The 23784-nt window shown below is 43.6% G+C and overlaps 2 protein-coding genes across 3 annotated transcripts; both read right to left on the reverse strand.

Annotated features, from left to right (window-relative positions):
- Positions 1 to 294: 294 nt before the first annotated feature.
- emx2 (empty spiracles homeobox 2) lies at positions 295 to 4508 on the reverse strand. The gene is made up of 3 exons (XM_047351797.1): positions 3807 to 4508; positions 2510 to 2694; positions 295 to 1374 (listed from the first exon to the last, which is right to left on the reverse strand). The coding sequence occupies exons 1-3, from the start codon at positions 4195 to 4197 to the stop codon at positions 1207 to 1209; spliced, it is 744 nt and encodes a 247-aa protein (XP_047207753.1). The 5' UTR covers positions 4198 to 4508; the 3' UTR covers positions 295 to 1206.
- A 2378-nt stretch (positions 4509 to 6886) lies between these two features.
- On the reverse strand, positions 6887 to 23435 carry eif3s10 (eukaryotic translation initiation factor 3, subunit 10 (theta)). Of its 2 annotated transcripts, none has more exons than XM_047352158.1 (22): positions 23261 to 23435; positions 21507 to 21697; positions 21279 to 21415; positions 20982 to 21145; positions 20063 to 20262; positions 15766 to 15974; positions 15510 to 15681; positions 15320 to 15424; positions 14607 to 14705; positions 14409 to 14525; positions 14128 to 14313; positions 13008 to 13355; positions 12803 to 12907; positions 12613 to 12726; positions 12403 to 12525; positions 12162 to 12315; positions 10181 to 10353; positions 9804 to 9877; positions 9163 to 9722; positions 8718 to 8850; positions 8462 to 8634; positions 6887 to 7639 (listed from the first exon to the last, which is right to left on the reverse strand). In XM_047352158.1, the coding sequence occupies exons 1-22, from the start codon at positions 23307 to 23309 to the stop codon at positions 7479 to 7481; spliced, it is 3747 nt and encodes a 1248-aa protein (XP_047208114.1). In that variant the 5' UTR covers positions 23310 to 23435; the 3' UTR covers positions 6887 to 7478. The 2 variants fall into 2 exon arrangements, with proteins under 2 accessions (XP_047208114.1, XP_047208113.1); XM_047352157.1 differs by having other exon boundaries at positions 9163 to 9725.
- Positions 23436 to 23784: the final 349 nt, after the last annotated feature.

Raw genomic sequence — 23784 nt, forward strand, 5'->3', positions numbered from 1 at the left:
CATATTACCCGCATGATAATTGCCCAAACTGATTTGCACTTCCACAAAAGCCTTGCACAGGGGGCCTCTTTGTAGCTGCAGCGAAGCAGACTCTGCAGCCGCCCCCGAAAAATAAAACCAGCGCAGTCAGTCTGAGGACGCGCTGCAGCATCCTGCTCCAAAGAAGAAGAAAAAAAAAACACCGCACGGTGCACTGCGCCAGATTATTGCGCATTTTTCCGATGTCTTAATCATAGGCCCCACCTGCGGCTGCGCGACTTAATTAAAAGTCCTCCAATTCTACTGCGCGCAACATACTGATAAAACTTTATTGACAAAATATTGACAATTACATACTTCTTGGAAGTATACTTTGTGTTAAAATTGTAGCAAACTTAACACAAACACAGAAATTATTTACATTCTGTAAAAGGGGGATGAACAGAAACAGGAACTTTTTTTTATCATTTCTGTACATGGAATACGTTCAGTGCCTGAAGTTTGCTTGTTTTTTCTCTGGTTTTCTCTTTTTGCGTTTTAGTCCTTCACTGAGTCCTGACAGGAGGCTGCAGAGCGACACGGTATAAAGCTTTGGGTTGAAGGAACGTCCTGATATCTTCCCTTTCACTGCTGCGCTCTGATTCACCTTTTAGAAAAAGATCACTTTTTGTTTTCTTCTGTTAAAAAAAATCAAAACACCGCTACTTCATATGTTTTCACAATCACTTTTACACGAGAATCATTAAGGAAAGACTGCACACTTTGTAGAAAGGAAGAATCACGACATCTCTCTGTTGGAAAATAGAGTTAAAAAAAGAAATGGACTTTTCTTATTTTTTCCCTCTTTAGTCAAATTAAAAGAACTACGGGGGGAATATTAAACCATGCATTTCAAGTTTTACAAAAAAAAGCAGTTTGTTGTTTTGGTTTCTTGAGTGTGAAAAAAATCTTCAGAAGTGCAAAAGTCCAATAGGAATTGGAGAAAAATGATAATTAGGTGGAGGTGAGAGGGTTTGTAGTGGTGGAGCGGGGATGGGTTCAGGTAGACGGACTGAGACACTGTTTCTCGGCCCGTTTGGACCGACAGAGCCGCTCCGTGCAGCAGGACCAGCCTCAGCCTTGTTTCTCTCTCCATCTGACCCTCCTGCAGTCTCTGCCCCGCATCCTGTATCCTTATCCTCTTTCATTCAGACAATTCTGAGAAAGTCAGTCCCATTTTGGATTTTTTTAATCGTCCGAAGTGACATCAATTTCCTCCGGGCTCGCCTGTTTGGTCGCCAGTCTCCAGCGGTTTATGTGATGCGAGCCTTTCTTCTTCTGCTGAGACTCCGAGCCCTCCTCCTCCAACTTCTGCCGCTTGAACTTCGTCCTTCGGTTCTGAAACCACACTTTTACCTGAGGAGGAGAGGGACAGAGAAAGGAGACAGAAAACAAGCCGGATCAGTATCGGGAGGTGAGCGTGCTATTGGTCCGTGCGTAAAAAGGAGAGCAGAGCAGCACAAACATGCACGAAGAGACGCAAAGAGAAAAAATGCACTTAAATTTCAAGGAAGGTTTAAATGACCAAATTATAACAAAGAGACAACACACACAAAAAAACAAAAACATATATATTCGTAATGCATAACGACACTCTTCACATTGGGATTTAATACTTAAAATAATAAAACATTGTTAAAAGCGTGGGCCTACTTTCTGATGTTCACACACTCTTCTAAATGGATTTGTCAATAATCAATACCGACATCTAAATCGATAAATTATCCGCTGCTTTGCTTTGTCACTCCTAAATGGCCGCAGAGGTGCGTTTAATAAACCTTTAGAGGTCTAATTGAAGGAGGTGACGGTTCATTTCTCCCCTCGGCTCCAGCGGACAAAAGACGGCGGCCTGATGGGCTCAAACAGCGGCTTAAACATGGCAGCGCCTCGCTCTTTGTGTCCACTATCCAATAAAATGGTTAACTGGTTAATTTGCCCTCCATTTTGAAAGGCAACATTCTCTCCTCTATCCCCCCTCCATCTCCCCAAAACAAAGTAATCCAAACCCATCTGAAATGAGGTTAGGGCCTATACAATGACCGGCAGAAAGCCCCACACACACACACACACACACACACACACACCTCGGGCTTCAGTTGACAACACGCATTTATGGAAACCAGCTTGCAGAAACAATTTGCAGGCTGATTGTTTAGAATTATTGTTTTGCAAATGTCAACAGTCTCATTTAGATCCGTGCGTAAATATGGAGTCCTGGTTAAAAATATATATATATATATTATGACGCCCAGAGGCTCGCTCAAGAAAATAAATAGAAACATCCCGTATGATGTGCAGGAATCAGGTGAAACATTCATAAATAAACGTGACAATAAGCTGCAGGTCTGGAACCAGTATTGCACAAAAACACGTTGGACGGAAGCATTGGAATAAAAGCTGACAGAACGCGTCTTTTGTTGTCCACAAATAAAACCCGCAGCCGTTTCTGAGGCTCTTCGTGGAGTTAAATTCAACACTTTTTCTTTCTTACCTGAGTTTCTGTGAGGCTAAGGCTGTGGGCGAGCTGCTTCCTCTCCGCTCCCACCACATAATGGTTTTTCTCGAACGCGTGTTCGAGCCGAAGGAGCTGCGATGGCGAAAAAGCTGTCCGGATTCTTTTGGGCTTTCTGGCCAGCGCGTTGTGCAAAAGGAAGCTCTCTGGACTCGTTTCGTTGCCTGAAAATGAGCAGAAAACGAGGAGCCTGAGTGTCTTTTAAAAATAAATAAATCCACATTTATACAGGAACAAAAGGCCTGAGCTCCTCTGTAGAGAAACACTCGAACTGATGGTTTATTATTTGGACATCATGGAATAAAAGTAGATCAATTATCTAACGTGTGTATTTCAAACGTCTTTTTTCAAATACATAAGCCTAGTCACAATTCTACCCTTAATTACATTAGCTATGAGAAACAAAACCTGAATTATTTGCAGCTTTTGTGTTACAGGTAAGCTGCCACTATAATGTGATTAAACTGCTCTGTTTAATTTCTTGAGAGAAAATGAAATTATAAATACATGTGTAACCAACCGAAAGTGATCAAATAATAAACAAACCGTTCAAAATAACTTAATAAAAATGTGCCAAGAATATAATATAATAAACACCTTATGAGTCATTGCACAACAAATAAAATGATTATTAAAAAAATATCTGCTACTATCTATTTATTGTTATTTAATTTGAAGGCAAAACTATATATATATATATATATACATATGTATATATATATATATATACATATGTATATATATATATATATATATACATATGTATATATATATATATATACATATGTATATATATATATATATACATATGTGTGTATATATATATATATATATATATATATATACATATGTATATATATATACATATGTATATATATATACATATGTATATATATATATATACATATGTATATATATATATATATACATATGTATATATATATATATATATATATATATATATATATACATATGTATATATATTTCCCCACACGTCAGAATTTGTAGGATTTATTTTTTACCTATGAGTTAACAATCCAGGGTGCAGCTATTTAAATATTTAGCCCTAATTGCTTCAAAATCCAGTTTTATTTAGAGCGAAAAAATTTTCGTTAATTTTTTGATGATTATGTATAAATATTTATATAAATATTTCTTGCCTTAGCTCTCAAGATTATTCTAATTTCTTTTACACATAACTTTTCTAATTAAGTGGACCCCAACGCGGCCGCTCGGCGCGCGTCATGCGTAAAGCTGAACCAGATGGAGGACTTACCCTGAAATCTGTGGCCCAGGTACCTATATCTGTGTAATAACCAGGGGTAGAAGGTGGATGGGTCCCTTTGCTGGCTGGCGAAAAGCGGGTGCGGACTGTGGGAGGAGGAGAGCGGGTGAGCGGCCAGTGCGTGTGGCGGGGCCACCGGGTGCACCGGGACGGCGGAGTTCGGCGGGTGAGAGACCGCCTCTGCAAACACTAAGTCCGGGTTCGAGTAGACGCCCCTGCCGCCGGAGTGGAAGCCGTTCAGGAACGGGTTCATCTGGCCGGAGTTTGCATAGCTAAGAGCCGCCGGCCTGATGGGCTCCTCCGAGCGGGACGCCGGGACCGGATTATCCTTCGCCACTAAAGACTCTATCGTGAAACACCTCTTGGGTGTGGGTTGAAACATGGTCTGATGGTCCAGATTCCCCAGTTTAGGTCGAAGTTGTCGAAGGCGCCGCTGCTTAAAATAATCCTCCACACCCACAGAAATGGGGGAAAAGTTTTCTTCGCTGTGAAACAAGTTGGAAAGCTTGCAGGAAAAAATAAAAAGCGGTCAGCTACTCCCAGACTAATCCATGGATGCGCTGTTTTTTTCCCGGCCGCGTCGGTGCAGGCAGATTTGTTAGTTCATGAGCCTAATTAGCGCTGCAGCCCCATAAACAGCTTCCTCTGAAGGCTGTAATGGCATGGTGATTGGTCGCCGCCGCCGCTGCTGCTCGCCTTAAGGTGGAGAAGGGGAAGACGCTTAAAAAGTGCGTCAATGGGAAGCAGGGGCGCGGAGAGGCGGACTCCAACGCGCCACACGGAACCGATTCGTCCAGAGAGGAAGCCCCCCGCACACGCGCGCGCACTGCCTCGCGTGCGCGCACATATCTCCGGGACATTTAACTCATTCATCCGAACCATGGAGGACTGCAGGTTTGCTGCTTGTTTGCATGGGAGGCTCATAAATGACTCACTAAAACTGATTTTAGCAGGGAGTGTGTGCAGTGCTCTGACTGCTTGGCCAATCATTATTTTTAATTAAGTCCAACAGCTCGCTCCTATTAATGTGTTTTCTAGATCAGAATAAACATGTAGCTCCGCTTATTTTACTCATTTTGGGTTTTTTACGCAGACTGGATTAATTCTTCATCCAGTTATTTTATTTGTATTTTTCTTCTTCAACAATGCTTCAGCAGAACATCCAAACAAGTCATAAATCCGAACTGCGGTGAAGATTTTTATTCTACAGCTTTTCGTTGAAATGAGCGACATAGTCTCTGACATATTTAAGCGGTCAGAATTAAGAAAAACGCGCTCAGGTGTTTGGTTCGGCCTACCTGTGCGTGGATCAGTTGACATGCGGGACCACGGCCGAGCACCACGCAGGGGCCTTCGGAGAACATGAGGAAGCTGAGAAAGGAGTTCATGCAACCTTTTCGCCACAGTAAAGAGCAAATGTTTAAAACTATAAAATATTTAGTCATTATTATTAGTATTGTTACTATTAGTAGTAAAAGTCTAATTATCATCTTAGTATTAAATAAATATCATTATGCAATACGATTATAGGAGAAAGAGGCTATGAGATGCGTTGTTGATTTTTTAAAGGGAAAATTTTATGAAATTAAAATATTTAGTTTTAAAATTAAAAAAGTAAAAGCATCTTAGCGCAGTCAGTACACCAGGTAATTTACCAAATATTTGCACCTAATTTGACATCCAACAAACCATAGTATATATATATTTTTCTTTTCAGTGCTAATTTAAATTCTATAAATTTAGATATATTTTTTAGATGTTTTATTAAGTATAAGTATTATTATTATATTTATTATATTATTTATTTTTCTGCATGCTAGCACATTAATTCTTCTAATAAATAAAATTAATTTGTTGTTGGAGATCTTTCTACACTCCGATTATTCCTCTCTGTTTCTTTCCTCCCAGCACCTCCAGCAGCATGCCACTGGTTTTGAAATGACCCCCCAGTCACGACCACAGCCTGCTTGCTTATTTTGCCCCCAAAGTTTTACATGCAGTCGCTTGACTGCTGAACATGGAGGAGCATGAACCAAAGCCCTTCGCCTCCACACGTGGTGCGGGGTGTTGGGCGTTTTCTGCGGGGTTTTACTGACCTCTACTGGTCGCAAAGGGGAAAACAGAAGCAAACAGGTCCAAAACAAATCCGGATGTGAAACCTGAAGCTGCAGATTGAGCTGATGGTTTGGCTTTGTGAGGACATTTGAATAAAGGTTTTTATCTCGGATTTCATCTTAAAATGCACAGATTTTAACAATATTTACTCCAGATTTCAGCTACTAGAAACGTTTCTTAAACATCAATAAAACTGGAGCTGACTCGATTAGTCATCATGACCTCCACATAAATTTAGCCTGCTTCAATGATTTTCTCTACAGCTGGGTGCAGAGTACTGGTTTTCTTTCAACGAATAACATTTCAACTTAACTCATAAATAATGCCATTAATAAACTTAATTTATGTTACATTGCAACTGTTAGTCTTCCATTATTAAATTGTAAATAAAGGGATGAATAGAATTAGATTTAGTTTATTTTCAGGTAAATCTTTTGTCCATTAACAGCCTGCTGAATATTTAGGCCTCATGTTAAATTTTAAATACATAAGGGCTACAATTTATTATATTAATGGTGCTCAAGGTGACATTTTATACATTTATTTTTATTTGACATTAAATGTAAAGTCATTGCTCTTCCTATAGGCCCTCTAGCTAACGGCTAATTTCTGGTTAGGCTTTTAGAAGTTAATCTTTAAACTATTACAAAGAAACTTGTTTAAAATTAACAGTAAAATGGGACTTTATTGAAAATAAAAGCAGCGTAAGCCGTGCATGTTTCAGTGTTCAGATGTTATTTTACAAGACATAAAAGCTCTAAACTCGAGTTTATTTTGTACTTTAATCTTTATGCAAGAAATTCAAAATTTGACCCTAATAATGACCTTGGATTTGTGGGGGAAAACATGCCTCTAATCATAATTTAGAATAATAAAGCAACATTAGGTAGAAGCCCTAAATGAAACCTGATCCCAGTATGCCAGGACTCTTTCCAATAAAACACGGACTAAGCAAGTGGTGAGCAAACATATTTATTATTTAAAGGCTTTCTGTGCATACATGCAACCTGGCCGAAACCAATGATTGCAGCAGGACAAAAGCAGACATCAGGAGACCATCTGAATACTCTGAAGCATGCAACTCGAGATGTAAAATCCACCCGCAGATAAAGAAGCACCTCCTTAAAGATGAGGAGCAGAAACCAGGAGAACTGCTGCTGTTAATCTGTCTTAGAACATCTATGCAATGATTAAGAGGCAGTTGGTGATACATAGCTTGCACTGAACATCAGACCCGGTGTATGTGTGTAAGGTAAAAATACTAAGAACCACAGGGGCTTTCAGAAGATTGTTTATGAGGCCTTGATGCACACAAGCTCACTGGTTACTGATATTACAGGTGAAAAGGAACCAGTCTGAAAGACCACAGGAAGACAAAATAAAGAAAATTAATCCTCATCAAACAGTCTACAAATATTTCATCCAGTATTAGAAGCTAGAAGTAGTAAATTCAATTCTGTGACCTGCTGGCTGAGTATTATTTTTGTATTATAATTATTGTAATTGTGTTTGTCTGGAGCAGCTCGTCACAGGGGCCGAAAAAGTTATTTAGCGCCGAACAGTGGTCCATCCATCGTCATCAGTCTCATTCTTGGTGCGGCGAGGGTTTTCCTTGTCGGTACGCCAAGCCTTTTCCCCGTCAGCTTCGTTCTCTCTGGGACGGTCCCGCTCCTCTCGTCTTTCATCGCCTCCGCGACGCCAGGAGCTGCCTGAGAAATCAGAGGTGATCACAGGGACATGGTCAGGGAATAATTAAATAAAACAACATTTTTAAAATCAGCAAGATGGTGTTAAGAAGCCCCTAGTAGCAGTATTTACATGTGCAAACAGCGACCTCTGCTGGCTACATATGCCTCCTATTTTCAGGGCCTAGAGGTTCATCTCCATAAATTAGATCACGCAGAAGTTGCATTTTCTTCAGTATTTAGATTAATTACAGTCAGTGATGAATTTCAAGGGTTTATTTCTGCATTAAGGTCAGGCCAGTTTGATAAAAACCCAGTGGACCAACACCAGCAGATGGCATGGGTCCCCAAATCATCACCGACTGTGGAAACTTCACACTGCATCCGATACCGCTCAGGTTCTGCAACTCTCCGCTTCTGACATCTCTAGTTTAGGAAACTCTTAACAACAATGTGAGTAGTTCATGTCCTGGTTTATCTGTGTGGCGGCTCTTCTCTGGCTTCAGCTGCAGGACACCTGTGAAGGGTGTTCCCAGTCTTCCCAGTGACAGTGAGGGCCATAACATAACATCCTGGGATTAAATAAATACTATATATGGTAAATGTATTAGTACTAGTATTAATTACCCGAAAAACACTTCAAATATATCACTCCGTGTAATGAATGTGTACAAAATGAAAGCTTTTTGAACCGAGTGGCTAAAATAAGTCAACTTTGATGATATTTTAAGACCTGCAAACATCGAAACATCTGCTACCCAGGAATACTTTCAATGGTTCAGTATTAAACGTGTCTAATTTCTACAGCAAACAGTTTTAAAGCTGATGGGTCTATGCTGTCCTCACCTTCGTCATTATCTCTAGGAGGAGCTCTCTGATCACGATCATCTCGTCGCTCTCGATCCCGCCGGTCATTACGACCATCGTCTCGATCACGACCGTCTCGATCAGCTTCTTCTTTGCGGGAATCCCTCCAGCTTCCTTCCTCTGTGCCTCCTCTCCTCCAGACGTTCTCCTCTCTGAGGACAGATTCCGATTATTTGAATAAAAACAAACTATATTAGAAAATCTGCATCACGTCCGACACCAATTCATTCCCCACCTCTGTGGACGACGGTCCCTGAAGGGATCACCGGGTCTTTCTTCCTCTTCACCGCCTTCTTCGTCATCATTAGCACCGCCGCGGGGTGGACCCCAGCTCTCCTCCCGGGCCTTCTCCCGCTCGCGCCAGCCACCTGGACCAGAAGAATTTACTCATCACTAACATTTTAACACAGATCATCTTGTTTGACCCCTGAGGGACACGTTCAGCCACCTTTTCCTGCTGAAGCCATTTGGGCTGCGTTGAATGAACACTGCTCAATTAGACACACAGTAGATTTATTTATATTAATTTAAAACTCTTGGTCCCTAAAATTACCCTGAAATGTTCCATAAAAACAGACATTAGTTCTTAAGACAAAAGAAGTACTTCTTAAAAGTTAATGAAACGTTGGTAGAAAACGTTTGACCGTCATGTCCCAGCAGGTAAAATCATACAAACTTACCGGGTCGGCCAAGGGGCTTCCATGGTTTGGAGTCATCTCCATGTCGTGGGCCATCATCCATGTCTCTTCTGGGACCCCAGTCATCATCAGCCCCACGTCTGGGACCCCTAGACTCATCAAGTCCTCTGCGAGGACCTCTGTCATCATCAAAACCACGTCTTGGACCGCGGTCGTCGTCAAAACCGCGTCTCGGACCGCGGTCGTCGTCAAAACCGCGTCTCGGACCGCGGTCGTCGTCAAAACCGCGTCTCGGACCACGGTCGTCGTCAAAGCCGCGTCTCGGACCACGGTCGTCGTCAAAGCCGCGTCTAGGCCCACGGTCGTCGTCTCCGCCCCTCCTGGGACCTCTGTCGTCATCAAACCCTCTACGCGGCCCGCGGTCATCATCCATCCCTCTGCGAGGAGGACGCTCGTCATCGCCTCCACGACGTGGACCTCGATCATCTTCAAAGCCTCGGCGAGGACCTCTGTCTTCCCCATCCCTGCGAGGGCCGTCTCCGCGCTTCAAGGGGCCGTCTCTTTCCTCTTTGTTGTCTTCTTTGCCTTCTTGTCTCCAGTCCCTGCTGAGGAAGCGGTCTTCGTTTAAAGAAGCTCACACTGCAGATGGAGGTTGGAAGAAATCAAGATGTGAAGCTACACACCTGTCAGGAACTGGGCGACGCCATTCGGAGTCTCCCTCAGTTCGCTTTCTCCAGCCTCCTTCATCCTTCTCATCCTGTCAGACAGAATCACATCCCTCCATTCAACCATGAACCAGTTATTCTGCGCCTAGTTTCTCAGGTTTCTATCATTTGATGGGTCTACTTTAAATCAGATAATATGGTTCCATCAGGATCTTTGTGGTTACATCTTGAGAAATGATGCTTTTCTATAATAAACTGCTGCTTATGTGAATTTCACAGGATAGAGAGGCGGATGGATGGAGACAGACTACTGCCTCTACAGGCAGAACATCCTTCAGATGCAACTTTCTGTTCTGGTTCTGTTCAACCTCTCGTGCTCCATTTTAAAAACTTACCGTAGGTTTCTTTTCTTGTGGGCTGACGTTCTTCTGCCGGATCCGCTCCTCAATCTCCTGCTGGCGAGCGCGCTGCTTGCGCTCCTGCTCCTCCAGTTTGCGTAGACGCTCCTGGTACTCCCGCTCCTCCTCCTCACGCTGCTCCTGTTCCAGGCGTTCTCGCTCTTCACGTTCTTTTTGAAAACAGACGTTTTTATTTTGCACTAATCATGATCATGTCTCATGATTTGCAGCTGAAAGCCCTCATGGCAGCATGACAGTAACTGACGATGGCCTCTGAAAGTTTCACATACAGGTCCTTCTCAAAATATTAGCATATTGTGATAAAGTTCATTATTTTCCATAATGTCATGATGAAAATTTAACATTCATATATTTTAGATTCATTGTACACTAACTGAAATATTTCAGGTCTTTTATTGTCTTAATACGGATGATTTTGGCATACAGCTCATGAAAACCCAAAATTCCTATCTCACAAAATTAGCATATTTCATCCGACCAATAAAAGAAAAGTGTTTTTAATACAAAAAATGTCAACCTTCAAATAATCATGTACAGTTATGCACTCAATACTTGGTCGGGAATCCTTTGGCAGAAATGACTGCTTCAATGCGGCGTGGCATGGAGGCAATCAGCCTGTGGCACTGCTGAGGTCTTATGGAGGCCCAGGATGCTTCGATAGCGGCCTTTAGCTCATCCAGAGTGTTGGGTCTTGAGTCTCTCAACGTTCTCTTCACAATATCCCACAGATTCTCTATGGGGTTCAGGTCAGGAGAGTTGGCAGGCCAATTGAGCACACTGATACCATGGTCAGTAAACCATTTACCAGTGGTTTTGGCACTGTGAGCAGGTGCCAGGTCGTGCTGAAAAATGAAATCTTCATCTCCATAAAGCTTTTCAGCAGATGGAAGCATGAAGTGCTCCAAAATCTCCTGATAGCTAGCTGCATTGACCCTGCCCTTGATAAAACACAGTGGACCAACACCAGCAGCTGACACGGCACCCCAGACCATCACTGACTGTGGGTACTTGACACTGGACTTCTGGCATTTTGGCATTTCCTTCTCCCCAGTCTTCCTCCAGACTCTGGCACCTTGATTTCCGAATGACATGCAGAATTTGCTTTCATCCGAAAAAAGTACTTTGGACCACTGAGCAACAGTCCAGTGCTGCTTCTCTGTAGCCCAGGTCAGGCGCTTCTGCCGCTGTTTCTGGTTCAAAAGTGGCTTGACCTGGGGAATGCGGCACCTGTAGCCCATTTCCTGCACAAGCCTGTGCACGGTGGCTCTGGATGTTTCTACTCCAGACTCAGTCCACTGCTTCCGCAGGTCCCCCAAGGTCTGGAATCGGCCCTTCTCCACAATCTTCCTCAGGGTCCGGTCACCTCTTCTCGTTGTGCAGCGTTTTCTGCCACACTTTTTCCTTCCCACAGACTTCCCACTGAGGTGCCTTGATACAGCACTCTGGGAACAGCCTATTCGTTCAGAAATTTCTTTCTGTGTCTTACCCTCTTGCTTGAGGGTGTCAATAGTGGCCTTCTGGACAGCAGTCAGGTCGGCAGTCTTACCCATGATTGGGGTTTTGAGTGATGAACCAGGCTGGGAGTTTTAAAGGCCTCAGGAATCTTTTGCAGGTGTTTAGAGTTAACTCGTTGATTCAGATGATTAGGTTCATAGCTCGTTTAGAGACCCTTTTAATGATATGCTAATTTTGTGAGATAGGAATTTTGGGTTTTCATGAGCTGTACGCCAAAATCATCCGTATTAAGACAATAAAAGACCTGAAATATTTCAGTTAGTGTGCAATAAATCTAAAATATATGAATGTTACATTTTCATCATGACATTATGGAAAATAATGAACTTTATCACAATATGCTAATATTTTGAGAAGGACCTGTATTTCCCAATTAGTCTCCTGATGGTTTTTGTGACAAACTAAATGCTTTCCCTACTGATCAGTGAGAAGCAAAATGAACCTTTCTTTAGCTGCTCCTCATGGATACGCTGAGCCTCCTCCTCCTTCTGGCGGTAGAAAGCGTTACGCCTGTCCTCTTTGCGCTGCCTCTTCCTTTCTTCCAGGCGCTTTTTCCTCTCCTCGACCAAGCGCTCCTCGAAGGCTTTTAATTTTTCCTTTAAGGACCAAATGAAGATGCTGATTTACTGCCTTCAACATATCAGTGCTCTGATTCGTCCATGAAGTGCTGCAAAGATTCCTACCTCATAAATGAAGCTGCGGGCAGCCGTTATCTTTGCCAGGAAGCCTTCTTTGTCCTCCATCATCCTGGACATGCGCTTCTTGTGCTCCAGAGCCTTTTCCCGTTCGATCTCCAGGTTACTGATCTACAAACCAGAAACATGCTGATCCTTAGATTCTGGACACTCAGCTGGACATTGACTTACTTCGCTTTCCAATGTTTGCTCACATACCCTGTCCTCTTCCTGGAGTTCCCATAGCTCCATGTCTTTGACGCGCTGTTCTTCATAGGCTTTCTTGATAAGAGGAATCTCCTCGAGGCGTTTTGCCCTCTCGAAGTAATCAATCTGAAGAGAAATATTAATCAACTTTGATGTAATCTACTTATTTTTACAATATTTAAGTTGTAGCTTAAAGATCAACCTTCTTTTCCTGATTCTTCAGACGCTCCTGGAGTTCCTTCTTCTCCTTCTCCAGCTGCTCCACCTGTTTAGCCATGATGAAGTCAGGATCCAGCTCCTCCAGGTCCTGTGTCAATAATAAAATAAGAATAAAAAACCCTGATAGGTTTGTTTAATATGAAGTTGAACTCAATTGAATCAAGATGTTTTATGAGCTTAAATTTGACCTCAATGTCAATATCCTTGAAGGCTTTGGCTCCGAGTTCAGTTTTCTTGATCTGCTCCAGTCGTTCGCGGACTGTCTTCTTCTTGATCTGTTCGTGCTCCTGCATGATGCGCTCCTTCTCCCGCTCTTTGGCCTCTTGCCGCAGACGGTCCTCCTCAGCTTTGCGGACTTTCTGCATCTCAGCTTCTCGCTGTTCCAGCTCCTCCTTCTCTCGCTGGATGTTGAGGCTCTCCAGGCGCTCTTTACGCTCTTCGATGGTTTGTCTGCGGGCCAGGATGCGTTGGTGATCCTTGCGGGCATTTTTCAGGTAGGCAGCGATGGCCTGTTGATTATGTTCCTCACGCTCTTGCTGGAGAGGAATAAAAAATAAGCAAGTTCTGTTTAGAGCAAAGCCCACAGCACCACAAGCTAATCTCACCTGCTGCAGCAACAGGAGCAAACAGCCCAACTGTGTTGAACTCTGACTCATTTTTATCCCATCTTTGAAAAGGGTAAAGTCACCGAGGCGACTGATAGGACAGTTTCAACTGAGTTGACCAATGACTGGTACACACGCACACAGGTGACACCCCTGCAGACGGCAAAGAGGTGGGGGAAAATAATTATTTTTGGTACAAAGTTTTATCATAAAAAATTGTCATTTTCTACCGCTTTTTCCATAGTGGGTCGCGGGGGAGCTGGTGCCTATCTCCAGCAGTCTATGGGCGAGAGGCGGGATACACCCTGGACAGGTCGCCAGTCCATCACAGGGCAACACACAAACAACCATGCACACACTCATTCATACACTTAAGGGCAATTTAGAGTTACCAATTAACCTAACAGGCATGTCTTTGGACTGTGGGAGGAAGCCGGAGTACCCGGTGAGAACCCACGCATGCACGGGGAGAACATGCAAACTCCACGCAGAAAGACCCCTGGATGGGAATTGAACCCAGGACCTTCTTGCTGCTACCAACTCCGCCACTGTGCATATAAAATAAAAAATAAAAAAGTTCTGAGATATTGAACAAAAATAGACGGTGACGGGTTATTATAGTTTACATCATTAACTATATGGACTAGCCATGGAAGCACAGGTCATGGTGTCTGGTGAGCATTCAGTGAGCGAGAAAACTCACCAGATTAGAGGCAGGTTTGATGACCTGGATGGCTTTAGCCAAAGAAGCAGACATGGCAGTCAGCTGGTTCCTGATCTGTTCTGATGGCATGTTCTGCAGGAACGGCCCAACTGGAGAATCCTCTTTGGTAGAGTAGTTCAGGTCAGAGCCAAAACTCAAAGTTCGAGACGTGTGGTCGATTCGAACCTACAGGACATATCAAAAGGTTCAGACAGGTTGTGTAAAAACACTTTGTAAGAGTTGGTCCATATGGTCCAATCAGCAACGGCCTGTCGGACTACCTGGAGATCACAGTGACGAGCAGCATCCACAATAGAGCGCTCCAGCTGAAAGGCGTCCACGAATGGAACCAGGGAAGCCAAACGGCTGAACTCAATGCTTTGGTAGATCTGTGCGACCTGAAGTTACAAATTTAAGAAATTTAAAATGCGATCAGGTTTTAGTCACTTTAGGGACAGGTTAGGAAGAAGAGGATGTACCTGCTGCAGGAGTCTAAGGATGGTGTTACTCTGCAGGTGAGGGACATACTGCTGGAGATCAGCCTCTTTCTCAGCCTGGTCTTTGACCCAATTCAACACCTAAGACAAAAGCAAGACACAAAACAGGACAAGAAATGACTTCCTGTTCATATTAATAGATACAGGCGCATCTCACTAAAACACAAATCATCAAAACAATCATCCATTTTACTGATTACACTCTAAAAGTGAAACTCTGCAACAAAGTGATATATCTTAAGTGTTTTGTTAAGATTGAATTTCATTTTGAAACCAAGGCTCCAGAGTCTGGAGGAAGAGTGGAGAGACACAGAATCCAGGAGGCTTCGAGTCCAGCAGGAAGTTTCCAGTGATGCAGTAATTCATGCAAGAGGAGTGTTGAGCGAATTACTGGACAACCCATAGACCAAGTAGGCCCACGGTTTAGTATTAAAATTCGAATTTTAATCGCATTTTTCGGATTTTTGAGTTTTCATTAGCTGTGAGCCATAATCATCAAAATGAGCAGACACAACAGCAAGAAATACATCACACAATAAAAGTATGAGTTTCCCTTTCTGAAATCAATTATTGAAATACATACACTTTGGAATATTATAATAATTAACCTACACACATACACCTATAAATGCTACATATTACAAGAAGAAAGATACGAAACAGCTTGTTGTTGCAGGCGGTGAAGAATGACCTACCTTCGTCACTCTTCCACTCAGCTTGAGAGGATGGAAGTCGACCTCCAGCCAGTTGTAAAGCTCTTTCACTTCAGGAAGAACGTACTGCAACAGGTTAAACCTCACCTAGAGTGGAAACATTCAAACATGCATTTCAATGCAGCCAAGAGAAGAAGTAGTTTTAGAGGGTAAAATATAAAATAGTGTGTACCATGTCATTGATGAGACTCTGGCGGGTTGGTGGAGACTGAAGACCCAACAGGGTGGCCAGCCTGCGGTGTTTCTCCACAATGATGCCGTCCATGTCCAGCAGTCGAGCGATGTCGGTGCGCTCAGGGGTGATGGGAATAGACAGGGTGGCCAGGAGGACTCTGGTGGACATCCTGAAGATCAAAACAAAATGCTTCACCTCATGTTCTCACCTCTTAACTTCCAACACATATTTCTATAACAAGTGAACAACATACCTCTGCATCTCATCTTGAGTCAGATTCTTGCGCATTTCCCTCGACAGATGATAGAGACGGTGGAGAGTGCAGGAATGGAAGAGAGCATTTCCAGACTTCCAGAAGACAGTAGAAACCTTGTTGTAGTAATTGGCCATGAGCTGGGGTTTAGGAGGCTTCTTAGAGAGGGCGAATAGACCATGGATGTCCTCTACAGCCTTAAACGCTTCCTAGAAAGATACAAATGAAAAGAAACTATCAGTGGCTTGTCTTCTTACATTATGTAGAGCAGACAGATTAAGATAATTTACATAAGTTACAGTTTCCAGCTCAACTACCCATTACATTTTACTTTCGATTCATTTTTCCCACAACATCCAGTATAATCAGGCTACCCTGGTTGGATAGGAAAGTACAGGGGTTGGACAATGAAACTGAAACACCTGTCATTTTAGTGTGGGAGGTTTCATGGCTAAATTGGACCAGCCTGGTAGCCAGTCTTCATTGATTGTACATTGCACCAGTAAGAGCAGAGTATGAAGGTTCAATTAGCAGGGTAAGAGCACAGTTTTGCTCAAAATATTGAAATGTACACAACATTATAGGTGACATACCAGAGTTCAAAAGAGGACAAATTGTTGGTGCACGTCTTGCTGGTGCATCTGTGACCAAGACAGCAAGTCTTTGTGATGTATCAAGAGCCACGGTATCCAGGGTAATGTCAGCATACCACCAAGAAGGACGAACCACATCCAACAAGATTAACTGTGGACGCAAGAGGAAGCTGTCTGAAAGGGATGTTCAGGTGCTAACCCAGATTGTATCCAAAAAACATAAAACCACGGCTGCCCAAATCACAGCAGAATTAAATGTGCACCTCAACTCTCCTGTTTCCACCAGAACTGTCCATCAGGAGCTCCACAGGGTCAATATACACGGCCGGGCTGCTATAGCCAAACCTTTGGTCACTCATACCAATGCCAAACGTTGGTTTCAATGGTGCAAGGAGCACAAATCTTGGGCTGTGGACAATGTGAAACATGTATTGTTCTCTGATGAGTCCACCTTTACTGTTTTCCCCACATCCAGGAGCGTTACGGTGTGGAGAAGCCCCAAAGAAGCGTACCACCCAGACTGTTGCATGCCCAGAGTGAAGCATGGGGGTGGATCAGTGATGGTTTGGGCTGCCATATCATGGCATTACCTTGGCCCAATACTTGTGCTAGATGGGCGTGTCACTGCCAAGGACTACCGAACCATTCTTGAGGACCATGTGCATCCAATGGTTCAAACATTGTATCCTGAAGGCGGTGCCATGTATCAGGATGACAATGCACCAATACACACAGCAAGACTGGTGAAAGATTGGTTTGATGAACATGAAAGTGAAGTTGAACATCTCCCATGGCCTGCACAGTCACCAGATCTAAATATTATTGAGCCACTTTGGGGTGTTTTGGAGGAGCGAGTCAGGAAACGTTTTCCTCCACCAGTATCACGTAGTGACCTGGCCACTATCCTGCAAGAAGAATGGTTTAAAATCCCTCTGACCACTGTGCAGGACTTGTATATGTCATTCCCAAGATGAATTGATGCTGTATTGGCCGCAAAAGTGATTCAGCAGCACTGTTCTCCAGACCTGGAATCCTTCATTATAAACTGTAAGCCTTTCTATTCCCCCCGTGAGTTTGCTTCGTTCATCCTGGTCGGTGTTTACATCCCGCCGTAAGCTAACGTGCAGGTCGCACAGCGCATGCTCGCCGACCAGATACTGAGTGTGGAGCGGACCAACCCGGACTCCTTAGTAATCGTCGTTGGCGACTTTAACAAAGGTAATCTCACCCACGAACTCCCCAAATATAGACAGTTTATAAAATGTCCGACCAGAGAGGACAACATTCTGGATCACTGTTACACCACCATCAGAGACGCTTATCACGCCGTCCCACGTGCTGCACTGGGCCAATCCGACCACATCATGGTGCACCTGATTCCTGCATACAGGCAGAAACTAAAGCTCTGCAAACCTGTTGTGAGGACGTCAAGGAAGTGGAGCAGTGAGGCTGTGGAGAATCTCCAGGCGTGTTTAGGCTGTACAGACTGGGATGTGTTCAGGACTACTACCAACAGTCTGGACGAGTACACAGAGGCTGTGACTTCCTACATCAGCTTCTGTGAGGACAGCTGTGTACCATCATGCACCAGGGTGAGTTACAACAACGACAAACCCTGGTTCACAGCTAAACTCAGAAGGTTAAGACTGGATAAGGAAGAGGCCTTCAGGAGTGGGGACAAAGACATATACAGAGAGGCTAAGTACAAGTTTGGCAAGGCAGTGAAAGAGGCCAAACGACTGTACTCTGAGAAGCTCCAAAACCAGTTCTCAGCCAACGACTCTGCGTCTGTCTGGAAAGGGCTCAAGCAAATCACCAACTACAAGCCGAAAGCCCCCCACTCCATCAACGACCGACGCCTCGCCAACGACCTGAACGAGTTCTACTGCTGCTTTGAAAGACAAAGGGACAGTCCTGCAACCAACCCCCACGACGCCCCCCAACAGCTGCAGCCACAATCCACCACCCCCACCTCCCCAACCTCAAGAGGGGCCTTGGCACCTCCAACCCCCACCCTGAAGTTCCCCCCCCCACCAGCCCCCTACCCACGCCGAGGACGGCTCTTTCCATCCAGGAGAGGGACGTCAACAAACTCTTCAGGAGACAGAACCCCCGGAAAGCTGCTGGTCCGGATTCTGTCTCACCAGCCAGCCTGAAGCACTGCGCTGATCAGCTGTCTCCAGTCTTCACAGACATTTTTAACACCTCACTGGAGACATGTCATGTGCCAGCCTGCTTCAAGTCCTCCACCATCGTCCCTGTTCCCAAGAAGCCAAGGACCACAGGGCTTAATGACTTCAGACCCGTCGCCCTGACCTCTGTGGTGATGAAGTCCTTTGAGCGCCTTGTGCTCTCACACCTAAAAGACATCACCGACCCCCTCCTGGAGAAACTCTCCCAGCTGAGTGTGCCCGACTCCACCTGCAGGTGGATAACTGACTTCCTGTCTGACAGGAAGCAGCGCGTGAGGCTGGGGAAGCACGTCTCTGACTCCCTGACCATCAGCACTGGTTCCCCCCAAGGCTGTGTTCTCTCTCCTCCGCTCTTCTCCCTGTACACCAACAGCTGCACCTCCAGTCACCAGTCTGTCAAGCTTCTGAAGTTTGCGGACGACACCACCCTGATCGGACTCATCTCTGATGGTGACGAGTCCGCGTACAGATGGGAGGTGGACCATCTGTTGGACTGGTGCAGCCAGAACAACCTTGAGCTCAACGCTCTAAAGACAGTGGAGATGGTTGTGGACTTCAGGCAGAACCCAGCCCCACCTGCCCCCATCACCCTCTGTGACTCCACAATTGACACTGTGGAATCTTTCCGCTTCCTGGGAACCATCATCTCCCAGGATCTCAAGTGGGAGCCAAACATCAGCTCCCTCATCAAGAAAGCCCAGCAGAGGATGTTCTTCCTGTGGCAGCTGAAGAAATTCAACCTGCCAAAGACTATGATGGTGCACTTCTACACAGCCATCATTGAGTCCATCCTCACCTCCTCCATCACCATCTGGTACGCCGCTGCTACAGCCAAGGATAAGGGCAGCGTGTCATTCGGTCTGCTGAGAAGGTGATTGGCTGCAGTCTACTGTCGCTCCAGGAACTGTACACCTCCAGGACCCTGAAGCGGGCAGGGAAGATTCTGGCTGATCCCTCCCACCCCGGTCACAGACTCTTTGAAACTCTCCCCTCTGGCAGGAGGCTGCGGTCCATCCGGACCAAAACCTCACGCCACAAGAACAGTTTTTTCCCATCTGCCACCAGCCTGGTTAACAAAGCCCGGAAACCACCCTGACACTCCCCCTTTCCCCCACACCCCCCCTTTATTGCTGACAGGACACCTGTAACCTGCAACTCTATGCGTTACATTAACGCTCAGCTTGGACTCCTGCTTTACTTGCACAATGATCACCTGCACTGTTGTATTGCTCTTGCATCTTATACTGCTCTATATTTACTCTCACTCACTTAAAACTGTGCACATATATTTATATTATATTGTAGATATGTTTATACTGTTTAATTTGTATTGTATTGCACCGAATATGCCAAAACAAATTCCTTGTATGTCCAAAAACGTACTTGGCAATAAAGCTTTTCTGATTCTGATTCTGAAAAGGAGGCCCTACATCATGCTAATAAATTATTGTGGTCTAAAACCAGGAGTTTCAGTTTCATTGTCCAACCCCTGTAGATCTTAGAGGAACAAACCTGCCAGAGCTCCATGCTTATAGCACTGTCCAGCTGCACCAGACGGGTTTCCAGGTGCATGGACTGGCTCTCAGGGTTGTTCAGGTTGATGGCGGTGCTCTGGTTGTGGTGCCGCTGGATCTGACCCAGATGCATGCGCAGGTTGTCACACAACTTGCGAAATTCTGCTTTGCGAGTATACTGAAGGCAGAACTTAAAAGCTGTGGAAAAAAGAGACACAGGAATGAGTTGTCTGTGACTTTTTCCACATGGTTTCTCATGTCAGAGCTTTACTGTCAGAGGAGTAAGAGAATACAGCAACAACTACAATTGAACGTGTTCACTGTGGCGTTAAAGGGTGTTTTTCTAGTCTTAACCAGCAAGTGGAGAGAAAGGGGGACAAACAAAGTTTCACATACTCTTAACTCTTAAATTGACCTATTGGTTAAACTGGTTATTCTGAAACCTCTCCGTATAGTGCTGGTTTGTTACGTCTCCAATCTACTTCTGCCAAGTAGTCGGTTCTGCATATCGTCAATGTCAGACAGAAATCTTGTGCCTGCAAAAATGCAGCTCGTCAGGAGATGGAAAAAAGGCTTTTCTTTGACGTGTAAATTTAACTTTTGGTCAAAGTGACATGCTCTGTGATACTTTTTTATTGGATATTGATCAATGCAAAATCAGACAGATGTGAAGGACGATCAATAGTTAATTCTCTCAAAAAACAAAAACGTAAACAATTAGAGAAACGGTTGTTGCTCGACAGTGACGATGCAGGACCTGTTGACCCTTTGGCAACTTTCGGCTGCATTCTTTTATAAATTTAAGAAGATCTCCTTGTATTCACACTAGCTAATTTAAAGACAATTAAACCCAATATGGCTTTTTCTACAAAACAACCTATACTGGCCTCTTCTTGCATGACTTAAAAGCTTCCTACCTTGCTGGGCGATGTCATGATACAGACGTTCCACCTTGGAGTTGTTTCTCAGCAGGTCCAGGCACTGGCGGTAGGACTCCCACAAGAACTTGACCCAAGGAGTGAGCAGCAGGCGATCTGTACGATCCTGAGTGTCCTCTCCACTCACAGCGCTCAGCAGCACACTACAACGACAACGTCAGGAAGGCAATTAGATTATTAACAAAATGTCAAAGAGGGCACTTGTAATGGCTTTAAAAAGAGGTCCTTCACATTTCTGAACTCGTTTCTTATCTGTTTAAACGACAATAACTTCACCTTTCTGGAGTCTGGATGTTGTCCAGGTCCTCGATGTCCAGTACCATCTGCTGTGACTCTTCTTTAGCCGTCTCAGTCTTTTCTTCTGCCAGTTTCAGGTATGCCCTGACCACATCTTCCAGAGATTTGATGTTCACCTGAAAAGAAAGAAAAAACACTTCGGTAAACCAGGATGTCAACACAACGATAGAAGCACACATGTAGCTGCCTTTATTGTTTCATACTAACCTGCTGGCAGATGTTCTTGTACTGGTAGAGACCCTCTTTGGCCAGGTGGCTCTTGCGCAGATCCACACACAGCTCCAGGTACTTGAGCATAATGGGTTCGTGGATCTTCTGCCATGTTCGATGTTTCTTACTCTTGATAACATCGTACAAAACATCCAAGGCTGGCTGCTTTTTACCAACCTCAAGGAATTCTGTTTAAACACAAGTCAGAGAAGTTTGTTCATTAGCAAGAAATTGTTTTTTAATAAGCACAGCTCAAAACCAAGGTACAAAATATCTAAGGCCTATAGAAGTCAGACCGCCTCTGTTACGGCAAGCGAGGTAGTCACAAGCCCACATCTATGGTGCAGGGAGCGATGCAGTGATGACGTATGGTTTGTGCAACCAGCCAGAAGACGGAGTTACAACCGTAAAACAAGACTCAGAAACCATGTCAGACAAACAGAGTAAGAAGGCAAGATATGCAATTTAAATTTGAAGCCTCTGCTTATAACAGGGATAGTACAGGGATTGTGAAACGCCAGCACATAATCAGCTCCAATCACCCTCTATGTTAACTACTGTATATTCACATCTCATTAACTTTTCTGTGAAATGCAAATTATGAATGCATCACACACATTTTCAAACTAAAAGCCTGATAGGACACACCGGTGAATCCACAGGCCAAAATAAAACAGATACGAGGTAGAGCAGGTCACACAGTGTCCTGAATTATTAACATTTGTTTCATTTTTCTTTTCTGTCTCATAAATTTAAGGGTAGAATATTTACTGTGTTTAGATCTTCACTAAAATAAGTTTGAGTCGCTTGTATGTCCTATGATTACATGATTTCATCATAAATAGTGTTTGGGGTGTTACATTAAAATACATCCACAGATGTGCCTCCAACTGACCCAAATGTTGTGTTCTAGAAGCCTACAGAACCATGATGTAATCAACTGGGATTCCCCAATGGGTTTAAAGACAGCAATCCTGCTGTATAAACCTCTGACTTTAAGGTTGTATAAAATAAAAGGTCACCATTTTATCATGTAACAAGAACTAGGTTGTGTGACTTTTCTACATAATGATCTGGTTTCAAATGCAAGTGAAAACGAGGAGTGCATAAGTACTAAAAATAAGTTTTATAATTTTCTTTATTTGAAAATGTAACAGGCCATGATTTGTTGTTACTAGGAAAATTTATAAAATAAAAACCACAATCGAGACATTTATTTTTTCCAGTAAATATTGAAGGTAAAGGTGTGTGTTGGTCCCAGTAACACTGAATTTGACATCTACATTATCACAGACAAAAAAGATGTCATATTTACGTAAAATCAAACTTTAGTCCCAATCATTTCCAATAAGATCATCATTAGTTACTCTTAGTAGTGCTCGTTCTGGCAAAAACATTACTGATAATACTAAATGCATCCACATTAAACGCTAAAAAACGTCAAAAACCGTTAAAGGCAGCTGTTTCCATTAACGGTTGAAACTAGGCCTCAACTAGCACCGTATAAAGGATCACAACACCGGTTTATTGCATTTATAATTGGACACAAGACAACAAAACTCTGTCAGCAACTTTTTTCCGTTGCCAAATAATCTTAACGCTGATATTCAAGGCTGCTATTAGCTAATCACTGCGAGAGGTACAAATGTGGCCAAGATGTCGCTACAGCTAGCTTAGCCCGCTAGTCCGACTAGCATTAGCAGCTAGCAGCGCTTAAATCAGCAGTAAGTCATGGAGCTGCTCCCACTCACCGTTCGCTCGCTTCAGAGCATTCTCTGGCCGCTGAAAATACGCCGGCATCTCGGTGTTGTGCTAATGTAACTCAAAATCGACTGACTTTGTTAAAACTGGACCAAATTTCACCAATCCATCCAGGCCACGCACTCACTCGCGGCGAAGGTGCTGGCTGAAAGGAAGGACCTCGTGAACGACCAGGGCAAGGTTGCCAGATTGGACGCGAACTCCCGCTTTAGGAATATGGAGGGCCAAAAGAGACAGAATTAAATAAATTACTATTTCATGAAATGAATAAATGTGAATGTCCCATGAAATAAATAAGTGTACCATTAAATAAATAAATGGTACATTTATTAATTTAATACATAATCATTAAAATGACATTTAATTGTGCATTTCACAATTTAATACTATATTTAATTATTTAATGATGTTTTAAATATAATAATTATTCAATAGGATATTTATTAGTACATTTATTTAATTTTGGCCCTTTTGGCCCTCCATATTATACAGGCTAAACTGAGTGAATTCATGC

Source organism: Girardinichthys multiradiatus, chromosome 22, assembly GCF_021462225.1.
Source record: "Girardinichthys multiradiatus isolate DD_20200921_A chromosome 22, DD_fGirMul_XY1, whole genome shotgun sequence".
Lineage (NCBI taxonomy): Eukaryota > Metazoa > Chordata > Actinopteri > Cyprinodontiformes > Goodeidae > Girardinichthys > Girardinichthys multiradiatus.

What these genes read in the sequence shown, in the direction of transcription:
- emx2 (XM_047351797.1), bottom strand. Translation starts at nt 4,197, where the DNA reads ATGTTTCAACCCACACCCAAGAGGTGTTTCACGATAGAGTCTTTAGTG. An exon ending in CCTGGGCCACAGATTTCAGG is followed by an intron (nt 2,695 to 3,806) that starts GTAAGTCCTCCA and finishes GCTCATTTTCAG; the next exon opens with GCAACGAAACGAGTCCAGAG. An exon ending in TTAGCCTCACAGAAACTCAG is followed by an intron (nt 1,375 to 2,509) that starts GTAAGAAAGAAA and finishes TCTCCTCCTCAG; the next exon opens with GTAAAAGTGTGGTTTCAGAA.
- eif3s10 (XM_047352157.1), bottom strand. Translation starts at nt 23,309, where the DNA reads ATGCCGGCGTATTTTCAGCGGCCAGAGAATGCTCTGAAGCGAGCGAAC. An exon ending in CTCGTCACTGTGATCTCCAG is followed by an intron (nt 14,314 to 14,408) that starts GTAGTCCGACAG and finishes TATGTCCTGTAG; the next exon opens with GTTCGAATCGACCACACGTC. An exon ending in TCCTAGAGATAATGACGAAG is followed by an intron (nt 7,640 to 8,461) that starts GTGAGGACAGCA and finishes CTGATTTCTCAG; the next exon opens with GCAGCTCCTGGCGTCGCGGA.